We start from the raw sequence: 12,615 nt of genomic DNA on the forward strand, positions 1-12,615 counted from the left end.
ATATACCTTCAGGATTCCCAGGTGTCATCTTTCGTTTTTTAACAGGCTGGGTGGCGGTATCTGAATTGGAATCAGTTCCTTCCAAGAGCCTTAAATACGTAAATTTTATGTTAAGATTAAAAATGTAAAAATATTGATTTTATATTTATTTATATTTATTTGGAAATACAAACAGGCAATTGCCCAAAAACTGTCTCTATTCGATATTATTTTTTGTCACTAGCCACAACAAATGCCAACGAAAGGGCTTAGCTGATTATGTTTGCAAAAACTGAAAACGGAATGGAGAAATGTTTTTCAATAAGTGTATTATTGTACTTATTTTTTTAATCTAATTGTAATATGTTGATGATTACGTAACTAGTAATAGTAATACGAATAACTTAGTTAAACTTCACTTAAATATACAGTATCTTATACAAAATAATTCTCTTAAACAATTTGATATTTTAGGAATATCTGAAACTGGCTTAGTGGTAACATTCAAAATAGTAAATTAATATTGATGGTTATTCTGTTGTCAGAAAAGATCTATCAAATCAGAAAGATCTATCAAAAATCATTTTAAGATTGAAATAATGGATGCCGGTGATGATCTCGAAAATTTATTTATAATAATAACATGTAACGGGTTTTACTATTTAAATCTTTATAGACTGGTTAGAAGCGTCGCTGACAGTTGCAATGTCACATAGCTCAAATGTGTTATGTATGGGAGATGTTATATTAACTTTCTTGATGCAAACGCAACTCCTACAAACTGTTTTAAGTCTATGCCTTCCTTGGTTAAAATGGAGCAATTAGTCACTAATGCTACACACATTACACAATACTCTCAATCTCTACTCGATATTTTGCAAGTAACAATTTGGTAAATGAAGTAAGTCCTAATTTTCAAGTAAGCCCTAATTTTAGTCAAGGCTGCGTACTTACAGAAGGTCTAAAATGTGAAACCAGATAAATTTTACAGTGAACATCTTCAGCCGAATATTAATCAATTTTTTTATGAATACCATTTTGATGAAAAAATAAAAATTGTTTAACAATATCTTCCAATATAAAATTCTGATGACTAAAATATTGTAGTGTTTTTATTTTTTTTGTAATAATTTAATATTGTATGAAAATAGTACTGATACACGCGACATCTAGTATAAAGTACGTAAATGACCTTGTAAAAAAATAAGAGCTTCTAGATGGCGTTAGCTATTCTTCGTTTTAAATTTTTAAGCAATTTATTGGAATCAGATATTGGCATTTTTGATGTTGGCCTGTTGTTGCCATTGTTTTTCCGATAATTTGAATGAATGAATGAATGAATATATTACTGACATAATTTAGAATATGTTACATAGGTAATTCTAGAATTAATTACATTTGTCTTAATATCTACACTACATCTATTTATAGATATAAATATCTGCATGTGCAGTTATAATCACTATATAGATTTATACATTCTAAAATTAGTAGCTAATTTAACTAAAATCAGTGAATGTTTAAATGAGAAGAAAAAACTAGTTTAAATATATTCAGTATAACAAAAACTGCAGTAGGACCAGAAACAAATTTAAATTTTCAACTAAAAAATGTAAACATTATTGCTTAAAAATATTTTTTTCTATGTATGTTCTTAATATTGACAGGCAGCAAGTTGTAGAACTTAGGGGCTAGGTAGGTAATTAGAGAGGTAATTAAAGAATCTTAAATTAATATTAGAATTACTGCTTGGTATAACAAGATGTTTATTGACGTTATTTCTAGTTCTATGGAACTGTTACAGCAGAGGATGGCTTGGCATAAATAAGTAGACACACAGAACAAATATACACAGTTCTAATATTTGGAACATCTTCAGAATACAAGAGAGATGTGGAGTACCTTTTGTTCTTCTTTAAGATAACTTTAATAATATAGTTCTGTACTACGTTTAGTTGTTTAAGGGAATTGTCGTACAGACCACCAACGCCTTGTAAACCATTAGTAAGATTTTTTTTACTTAAAATATGCCTTAGAGTGTAAAATCTCGGAATAAGAATAATGGATTGTTAGAATGCACAATCTGCTTATCTTACTAGCTTAATTTCACTATGTCCAATTTCTTAAAGGCGCCCAAGACAGCCAGAAGAAGAAAATTTAAAAAGCAGTCTTTCTTCTACAACCTGGCAACTGAAGTACATGTCTGTAAGAAGGCTTTTATATCGCTGCATGGAATTACTGGACAAAGGATTGAAACAATACAGCGCGGTATGCAGATCTCTAGAAATGCTCCTGTGGATAAAAGGGGTAAAAATTTAAACAGGGAAAACAAGTTCAGCAACGCTGTGAAAACACTTATTTTTAAACACACTAAATCTTTTAAGGGCAGTAAATCTTTTAAGGCCTGCTGAACTTAATGTAAAAAAAATGCATCAAATTTTCAAAGACCTACATCTTGACGTGAATATAAGCTATGAAAGTTACCGTCATATATTTTGTACCAAATTCAATTTTGCCTTTGGCTATCCACGCAGTGATACCTGCAGTACATAGTCCTAGTAATCCTCAGTTGTCATTATTTTCGTTCATTATCCATAGATTGTCAGATTCTGAGGTATTGTCTTATTTATATCAAGAAAATGTTGGAAAAAAAGCTACCAATGAAGTAAGCTTGTTTTTCTTTGACTACACAATCAATAAATTACCTACTGAGAGGTTAAACATTTAAAGTGGTTTGTGATTCCTGCGCAAGTCAAAACAAGAATTACACGTTTTTAAAATTTTTGCATGATATTGTTCATAGGATGGTATGTCCAAACATGAATCTGTAACAGTAATATTTCTTATTCATAAACATTCTTATATGGAGTGCGATAAGGATATGGGGCTATTAAATGGAAAATTTCGAAAAGAAGTTCCAGAAAACTGGTTTTATCATATTGAAAATGCTCGAGTGAAAGCTGCACCGTTTAAAGTTGAGAAAGCTGACAGAGTTTTAATTAGAAAGTGGAACGAATGTTTTCCAGTAATGTATGTTAAAAAATGTCATTTTAAAACAAGACTAATCAAGAAGTAAAAGGTGGACAAAAAACATCCCCGACTATTATTTCACCGAAATTCCTACAATAGTTCATGGGAATCATCAGTGATAATAGGGGAGACCGGTGTCGATTGTAACAGGTGTCGAAAGTAACACGACCGACAACAGCGCCATCTTTTTGAATTTTATGGAAACACGCGTATGGGCCAAAGCAAAATGCGGTTCTGCTGACCCGTAATTAGTTTGAATATATCTTTCGTGCGTGCCGTTCGTTCTGTAGGCAAATTTTAATAAACTGCCGAAAAAGTAGATAAACGTGTCGTCACATTTTTGTTTGTGAATCCCAAAGTGTTAAGATTGACAATGTTTTAAGGTAAGGGTAGACTTTGATAAAGCTTTTGCTTTATTTTTTAGTGGATAGCGGTTGGCTGTTTTTTCTTAAGTAAACAGAAATGTACACTTTACTTTTGAAGGGTGTGATCAGGTGTCGATTGTAACACGTACTAGTACGTGTAAGTTTGTTTTTTAACTTTATGCCGATTTTATTTATTTATCTGTTGACTCCTTATATGGCAAAATTATTTGTTGTCTTATTGTTATAAGCCAATACGACAACAAATAATTATTAAGTGTCTTTTAGAATATTTAACGATTTCTTTAAAAAATATTTGCTTCTTTATAGTTATAAAAAATGGCGAAACCGAGACCATGAAAGACCGACAGGGGACTGATACCTAAAGTTATTTATGAAGAAGCAGCAAGAAAGGTTATTGATAATGAGCAGTCTGAGAAAAGTGGCTAAAAGTTGGAATGTGCCATGTTTCATTAAATCGCTTTGTAAATGCTCTACGTAATAATTTACAGCCCAAGGTGGGGTACAATCCTTACAACAGGGTATTTACTGTTGAGCAAGAGTCACAGCTAGTCAAATACTGTGAAAAAACTGTCGATTTGTACTTTGGCCTCACTACACGGGATCTTCGTAAACTAGTCTTTCAGTTTGCATCTGCCAATCGGCTTAACTATCCTAAAAAATGGAATGAAGTAGAACAGGCTAGTGAAGATTGGCTTGTAGCTTTCCTGAGAAGAAATCCTCATTTAACACTTTGCACACCCCAAGCAACAAGTCTTGCGCGAGCCATGAATTTCAACAAAGAAAATGTCTTCAACTTTTTTGATAAACTGGCAAGTGTCTTGGAAACTTTCCAATGGAAATTTTTCCATGGAAAGACGCAATTTTGAGCCACAAAATATTTACAATATTGACGAGACTGGTGTGTCCACAGTGCAAAAGCCAACCAAGGTCATTGCAAAAAAAGGAACCAAGCAAGTAGGATCAGTAGCAAGTCAGGAGCGTGGAACACTTGTTACGCTGTGTGTGGCTGTAAACGCTGTTGGTGCATTTCCGCCAATGTTTGTATTTCCCCGGTTGCATTTCAAGGATTATTTTATTAGAGATGGACCTGTTGGATGCGTAGGAAAAGGAAATAAGTCCGGGTGGATGCAAGATGATTAGTTTCTTGACTTTATTAAACACTTTGTGAAACACGCTAAACCCAGCGAGACTAATAAAGTTTTGGTTTTATTAGACACTCTTCACATGTATCCATTTCATTAATAGATTATTGCAGAGCAAATTTCATAACATTGTTGTCTTTTCCACCACACACTTCCCACTATCTCCAACCACTGGATCGTGGTGTATATGGTCCTTTTAAAAAGTATTTCAACAACTACGCCGATCAATGGATGAAGAACAATCCAGATCTTTACCTTTAGCCACTACACCAACAAATATTTTATCAGGATTTTCTTGCACCTGCATTTATCCCTTTAACCGTGGAATTTTTTAAGATTCAGATTTTTTACCATCAATGGTAACTGATAGACCACTAGATGAAACCCTACAGCAAACTCAATCTACAGCAAAATCACCTACAGCTAAACCTGCCGAAATAGCTGAAAGTCAATTGGAACAATCAACGACAAGAGACACTAATTCTTCACCTCAGCCAGGACCATCAACTGTCAGGGACACCACTTCTTCGCCTCAACTACAACCGGTAGCATTTATTACACCTTTGCCCAAAGCCGATCTTTCTAAAGCGAAAAAAGGGGGTCGAATGAAAAGAAAAACTGCTAAGAAGAAAGTTTCAGTAAAACGGCAAATTGCCAAAGATGACACCACCAAAACAAATAAAAATAAGAGGAAGAAAGTGAATAAAACAGTTAAGAAAAAACCGGTGGAAAATTACTCTTCAGATTCTTCTAATAATGACACTTTCTGTTTAGTGTGTTCTGGATTATATTCCTTAAGCTCAGAAGAATGGATACAATGTAGAACTTGCAGAGAATGGGCGCATTAAACCCGCACAGATAAAAACTCATTTTATGTTTGCGTAAACTGTAATTCTGATGATGAATTATAAGATTAATATTTTTATATTTCCTATTTTACGTAAAAAATAAACTTATTTTAAGGTGAAGTATTTTACTATAACCCCTTCTTTACTTTTTGCGTCGGTATAGATGGTTGTTACAATTAACACTATGCTTGTTACTATTGACACCAGATAGGTGCCGTGCCAATTGTAACAGTTGTCATAGCCTCCTAAAAAGTGGTATAGTTTTATTTTAGTATACATTTTATGAGTTTAAATTCCGACAAGTTTTATCGAACGTAGAACATATCCTTAGCAAAATAAATTTACTTTTTTAGAGCGCAAGATTAACCAACGAAAAATAAAAAAGCATATTTTGTTACAATTGACACCGGTCTCCCCTACCACCTAAAAGAAAACAAATTACTAGACCTCCTCTTCCCAATTTAATAATCAAGCAACTACTTACGATGGTAAGAATTTTTTACTATAAACGACCATAGTTAAATTTTTTATTGATATCCCTTGTTTAGACGATTTACCGATATCGGCTGAAAAATTGAAAAATCTCCGCAAGTTGGTGCCAAACAAGTCACAGTCTGGTGTCTGGTTTTACTTGAACCGAAAATTTGCTAATTTTGCAATTACATTTAATTGAATAATTCAAGATTCGCTTATTAACACTTTTTGAAACTTTGCACAAGGATTTGCCAGATTGGTCTCTTCAAAAAGTTATCATACATTTTTTCTGTAAAATGTACCGGGTGGCCAACTAAGAATGGACGTCGGCGATATCTCAGGCCCCAATAGTCGTAGCCACTTCAAAAAAAAATTTTGTAATAAAAGTGGCCAAGAAAAAATGCTGGAAATTATTTTGAAGTTCATTGGTCAACCGCTAGAGGGCGCGACAGCTTTTTTAAATCTTAAAATTGCATTTTTGCCAAAAAACCTCCCATAACGTACACCTCAAAATATTATATTAATATTCTAGGAAGATTTCCTCACAAAAAAGTTTCTACAAAAATTTCTGTCAGTTGTCAAATAAAGTGGTGGGGGGCGTTTTTAGCTTGAATAAAGAAAACAGCTGAAAATCAGCTATGATTGGACCGATTTTTTTTAAACATATTTTTTTTTATGTCTATTGTTGCCTTATTTTTTCAACCAAAAAAAAATTTCAAATTACTTTTCCTAAAATCCGCTAGAGGGCGTTGACTTGTGACTAACCCTTTCTGGCGGATTATTTCAAAAAACTCAAATGCAAGTATATATATTTTTTTACGTCATTAAAAGCGGGGAAGAAAACCAAAGAAACTGGTGAAAACGGCACTTCGATATCATTTCTTAAACAAAAGTTATAAAAAAAAAGTGTCCATTCGAAAATAAAAATGACAAAAATGGCGATAAACTTCTATTTGCTTAGACAAACTGAATAAACTCCATTTATATAAGTATTTTTTTAAACAAACAAACTCATAGTACTCTTTTAGAAAATCCGACATACAGGATTGATCGTTATACGTTTATTTATACAGGGTGTTAACTAAACCAAGTTGACCAAATGGGCCTATTTTGGGAAAACTGTGCATAGGAAAGTTGAGTTAGTAGGCTATGGAAACAAAAGTGGCAGGTAACCATGGAAGCAAAATATGTAAATATTTCAGTTAAATGTCATTTTAGCATCTCTTCTTGCGATTGTTAAAGCGTTTTTAAGTCTCGCTAATAACATCCAATAGTTTTCTTGTTAGTTCGCCGTATTGTGAACTTTGTTTTTCCAGTTTTCCGTGTTGTTCCAGTTTTTCGTGTTGTGCCAGTTGTTCGTATTGTTCCAGTTTTTCCTGTTTTGTTCCAGTTTTTTGTGTTTTGTTCAAGTTTTTTGTTCCTTAACTTTTTATCTCTGTTTTTCGTATTGCTTTGTTTAACAATGCTTTACACAAACGAAGAGGCGTTTGACATAATAGGTACTTATTTTTAATGTATGAGAAATGCCACAGTTGCTGCAAGGGTGTATGCGCATCAGTATCCTGATAGACGCCATCCTACTGCAAAAGTTTTTCTTCGGACCATACATCGTTTGCGAACGACTGGAAACGTTCGGCTGCCCGTGTTTCGGAGACAACGCAGGGGACGCACCGAAGACAACATAATAAATGTTTTAGCCTACGTCGAGTTTAATCCTCACTTAAGTACTAGAACAATAGCGCACGACCTGGGAGTAAATCGAACTACTGTTCAGAATATTCTTAAGGAGTACAGGTAAGCGATCTTTTGGATATTAATCTTCACTATACGCGATGAGACTTAATTTTCCTAAGAAGAGTTCATTTTTTGATGATGATGCTTTAAATGTAAAATTAATTAATTTTTACACGAAAAGCACCAGATTGGTCTATTCTGTTGAATCAGCAGTCATCATCTTGTTCCAGGTTTCATCCATATCATTTAGTCCTGCATCAAGAATTAAGTGCACAAGATTTTGACCGAAGGCTAGACCATTGTCACTGGCTTTTGGGTATGATTGTAGAGGATCCTCAGGTGCTTTCAAACATATTGTGGACAGATGAGGCTACATTTCACAGCAATGGAGACGTGAATCTCCACAATATTCATTACTGGTCACCAACGAATCCGCACTGTATGCGAGAAGTCCAGCATCAAGGCCGTTGGTCTTTAAATTGTTGGGCAGGAATATTAGGAGGTCGAATTATCGGCCAATTTTTTTTTAACAACGGACTAAATGGTGCAAATTATTTGCAGTTTTTAAGGGAGGAATTGCCAATTTTATTAGAGGATGTGCCACTTGAAATTCGTCAACGAATGATGTTCCAGCACGGTGGCTGTCCAGCACATTTCGCCCGAAATGTTCGGGAGTTTTTAGATGCTACCTACCCTGGTAGATGGATAGGACGGGGCGGTACCTTTCCATGGCCGGCTAGATCACCAGACCTAACGTGCCTGGATTTTTATTTATGGGGTCGAGTTAAAGAAATTGTTTTTGCAACAAGACCTACGACGCGACAAAATATGATTGGCCGGATTAGGGATTGCATGCAGACTCTCTCATTTGCTGAGGTAGAGACTGCAGCTTTGTCTACCGAACAAAAGATGTTTCAGTGCATAGAAAATGATGGAATGCATTTTTAACATTTGGGGAGGCACTAAATAAATTATATGTATAACATATTATTTATTGTACCACCTAAGATTTCTTAAAATTGTATGTAGAATTTAAATATCAAATAACATATTATAGAGTGTTCTATTTAAAATAAGCAAGTTTTCATCTACATCCGGTATCATCAAAATTGTTAAAAGTGTCAAATTATTTTATTTTTGTATCTTTAATTAACTTTTCTATGGTATGGTATGGTGCCAAATTTTTAAAACTTTCCTATAGAACAACTATAAACTGTATGCACAGTTTTCCCAAAATAGGCCAATTTGGTCAACTTTATTTAGTTAACACCCTGTAATAAATAAACGTATAACGATCAATTCTATAACTCGGATTTCCTAAAACACTACTGAGTTTGTTTCTTTTTAAAAATACTTAGTTAATACGAGTTTATTCAGCTTGTGTAAGCAAATAGTAATTTATGGGCATTTTTATCACTTTTATTTTCGAATGGACACTATTTTGTTAATAAGTTTAGTTTAACAAGTGATATCGAAGTGCCGTTTTCACCAGTTTCTTTGGTTTTCTTCCCCGCTTTTAATGACGTAAGAAAATATATATAGTTGCATTTGAGTTTTTTTAAATAATCCGTCAGAAAGGGTTAGTCACAAGTCAACGCCCTCTAGCGGATTTTAGGAAAAGTAATTTGAATTTTTTTTTTGGTTGAAAAAATAAGACAACAATAGACTTAAAAAAAATATATGTTTAAGAAAAATCGGTCCAGTCACAGCTGATTTTCAGCTGTTTTCTTTATTCAAGCTAAAAACGCCCCCCACCACTTTATTTGACAACTGACAGAAATTTTTGTAGAAACTTTTTTGTGAGGAAATCTTCCTAGAATATTAATATAATATTTTGAGGTGTACGTTATTGGAGGTTTTTTGGCAAAAATGCAATTTTAAGATTTAAAGAAGCTGTCGCGCCCTCTAGCGGTTGACCAATGAACTTCAAAATAATTTCCAGCATTTTTTTTTGGCCACTTTTATTACAAAAATTTTTTTTTCAAGGCGCTACGACTATTAGGGCCTGAGATATCGCCGACGTTCATTCTTAGTTGGCCACCCGGTACAGGGAAGCCAATAATTGGCCCCCTTAAAATTTACATGGGATTTGCTATGTTCCGCTCGGCGACGCACCACCCGGTATAGTAAATTTTACTTACAAGCTTTAAAAAGAGCATGTTGCGAACATTTTGAAAATTATAGCGTTTTGAAATTACAGTTTTTTTAATTAGCTTAAATTTCGTTTTCTGAAAAATTTGACAAATATGACTTAGCCTATTTTTTTCCTGGGATCTTGAACTGAATACTGTATTTAATATTTATAGCATTATCATTTAATAATCCGGATAATATAAGCTTAATATTAATGAATTATAAGATTATTGTTTACTTACTTTGACCCTGCTTTTTCCTGAATTTCAACCTCATTATCACTTAGAAGCCGTTTAGTTCCTCCCTTTTCTTCAATTTCTGGTTCCGAATCAGATTGCGTGGATTTTAACGGTCGTACTGCTTTTTTCTTGAATGGACTTGCCACGTCAGAACCATCGCTATCTGGCCGCATATCTGAATCACTCTGGGTTTCTGATAATGGCCGAACTGACTTTCGCTTCAGAATGACTGACTGGCTGCTATCGCTTTCACTTAACTTCTCTGCTTCTTCTATGCTTAACTTGTTCAGCACTCTAATATCAGCTTTCTGGGTTGGGGCATTAAACATATCGTCTGAGTTTTCTGACGCAAAATCAATGTTCTTTTTAGCAATACTCGTGTCAGAATTATGGTCAAACAAGGATTTTTTGACCTTATCTGCAGGTTTACATTCGGTAGTTTTGACCATTTTCTCACTGCTTTTTGAAGTTCCTTTTGGCGACTTTCTATCTCGTTTAAGGGGTGTTTTGCGGATAGGTTTTACAACGGTTGTCTCGTCGCTGCTACTTTGACTATCCTCGATGTTTTTAGATTGCTGTAACTTCTCTTTTCTTCGATTCATGTAATATTGTTGAATCACCTTAAAAAGCGCCTTTCGATCCTTATCCTTCAGTTTCTTCTTAGACTTACTAGTATTTAAATTCCCTACGATAAAATTATGCATAGCAATATAACTTATAACGTGTTCTTTAATAGTTCTTACCATCTGAGCTATCCGAGCCAGAAACGTCACCTAAAAAAACGAAAAATAAACTTGTAGTAGCAGAAATGTTGTGTAATTTAAAGACATATATTTAAATTCAAAGTTTTGTAGTCCAATAGGAAACAAATTTAAAAACTCAAATTCAATTCAAGTTCAAAAACTAGCTTTATTATCACAGAGTTGCGTCAGCAATCAGCAACTCTGTGATAATAAACCTGGCTATGAGCTAAATTAATCCTAATAAAATAAAAATATCACGGAGTACAGAACGATATTCTTGAGTATAAAAATGAGAGGTGTGTATAATATACATTCAAAATTCAACGATATTAAAATACATAAAAAATAATACAACCTAATTATACAGTGAGGACGCGCAGGTTGGCATAAATTTTGGTGATTTTTTTGATGATGAATTCAGGTATACAGGGTGAACCAAAAATAAGCAACGACCATCAACTTCAATTTTTTAAATGGAAACATCTATGTTTTATTCCATTTTTAAATTTTGCATAGAATTTTAAGTATATTTTGTATACCATGTCTTATACCTAATACTAACATTATTAATAAATTTGCAACTGTATGGGTCATTTGAGCATATTCAAACATGTTTTTTCATAGTTTTTTAACAGGTATATTGTTGATTGTTGATAACTTGTCACCATTTAATCGCATGGAAACAGTATGTATTACTTTACGTAAATGTCAAGTGCAGTTGCAAAGTTTAAAAGTATGGCGCGTTTAACTGAAAAACAAAGAATTGAAATTTTGATGATGGTAGGATATGGCGACAAGACTCGAACACAGGCCGAAGTCTTGGATCTGTTTAACAATAAGTACCCGGAGGCGTATTTACATACTATACTACAGCACAGAGCACCATAGAACTCGGCGGCTCTGCACTGCAGTATAATATGTAGTTGACAAATGCGCTTATTTATCACTACATACTATACTACGCTACAGAGCATTAGAAAGAAAAATGTTTTTATGTGATTTGTTTGGTGCTGTAAAATTGGTAGTAACACAACAATTTTGTTTTTTTCAAAGAACAGTAAAGGCCCCAAATTCGATCCTTGAGGCACCCCAGATGAAGCCAAATACAACTCAGGCTTGAAGCCGTTATAAGAAACAAATTGTTGCCTTGAAGTAAGATATGATCTGAAAAAAGAGACAAGTGATGGACTAAATCCAAAAGAGCATAGTTTTTTAAGTACAGTAAAATGATCAATGCAGTCAAGGGCCTTTGAGAAGTCTGTGTAAACTACATCAGTCTGGCCGACGTCATCAATAGCATGACTTAAAAATTGAGTAAATTGAAGCAGATTAGACATTGTAGAACGTTGGGGCATAAATCCATGTTGCTGAGTGGCGATGAGTCTATGAACTGCTGGAAACATGCGGTTGTATATGACTTTCTCAAAATTACTCTAAGAGCATAGCAACCAGAAGAAACTTTATTGCATAACTTGGTACTATGATCTTAAAATTTAAGGCCATTCTCAATTGTAAAACCCAAAAATCTGCTAGGATGGTGCCTTAAAATAGGCTTATTGTTTAACAGAACATTATCCATAGAGCACTTAAAACTCAACACGTTTGTTGTTGAGGCATTAAAACAAAAATTATTTGCATCACACCACTCCTTAATTACTTCAAGATCAGTTTTTACTGTCATTTCGAAATCTGTCAAATTCCTCTTATGCCTCTCATAAAATGGTGGTGTCATCAGGAAATATTGTCACTTGCCTTTTATCGGTAAGGTGCGTCCAGACCGGGTGCACCGAACCGCGCAAAACGTTGTGCAACGTTGCATTGCATTCAGTGTGGACGGGAAAGTGCGCACAAACACTTGAGCTTAAATGGAGAGCGGAAACAATTAAAAAATGTGTGCTGGGTTACCA

At 34.0% G+C, this 12,615-nt stretch overlaps 2 protein-coding genes across 8 annotated transcripts in view; one reads left to right on the forward strand and one right to left on the reverse strand.

Annotated features, from left to right (window-relative positions):
* The window catches only part of LOC126736366 (transcriptional regulator ATRX-like), a 292,446-nt gene that overhangs the window by 241,147 nt on the left and 38,684 nt on the right, over nt 1-12,615 (reverse strand). For all 7 annotated transcript variants that reach the window (XM_050440688.1, XM_050440690.1, XM_050440686.1 and 4 more), the window contains exons 7-9: nt 10,709-10,738; nt 9,969-10,650; nt 7-89 (exon numbers count right to left, since the gene is read on the reverse strand). In XM_050440688.1, coding sequence (XP_050296645.1) covers nt 7-89; nt 9,969-10,650; nt 10,709-10,738 — 795 coding nt within the window. The remainder of the gene's footprint in view (nt 1-6; nt 90-9,968; nt 10,651-10,708; nt 10,739-12,615) is intronic.
* LOC126736370 (uncharacterized) lies at nt 6,836-8,559 on the forward strand. Its single transcript, XM_050440695.1, has 2 exons — nt 6,836-7,653; nt 7,824-8,559. Exons 1-2 carry the CDS (start codon nt 7,376-7,378, stop codon nt 8,539-8,541), a joined length of 996 nt encoding a protein of 331 aa, XP_050296652.1. The 5' UTR covers nt 6,836-7,375; the 3' UTR covers nt 8,542-8,559.

Source organism: Anthonomus grandis, chromosome 5 (assembly GCF_022605725.1).
Source record: "Anthonomus grandis grandis chromosome 5, icAntGran1.3, whole genome shotgun sequence".
In the NCBI taxonomy this organism is placed as follows: Eukaryota; Metazoa; Arthropoda; class Insecta; order Coleoptera; family Curculionidae; genus Anthonomus; species Anthonomus grandis.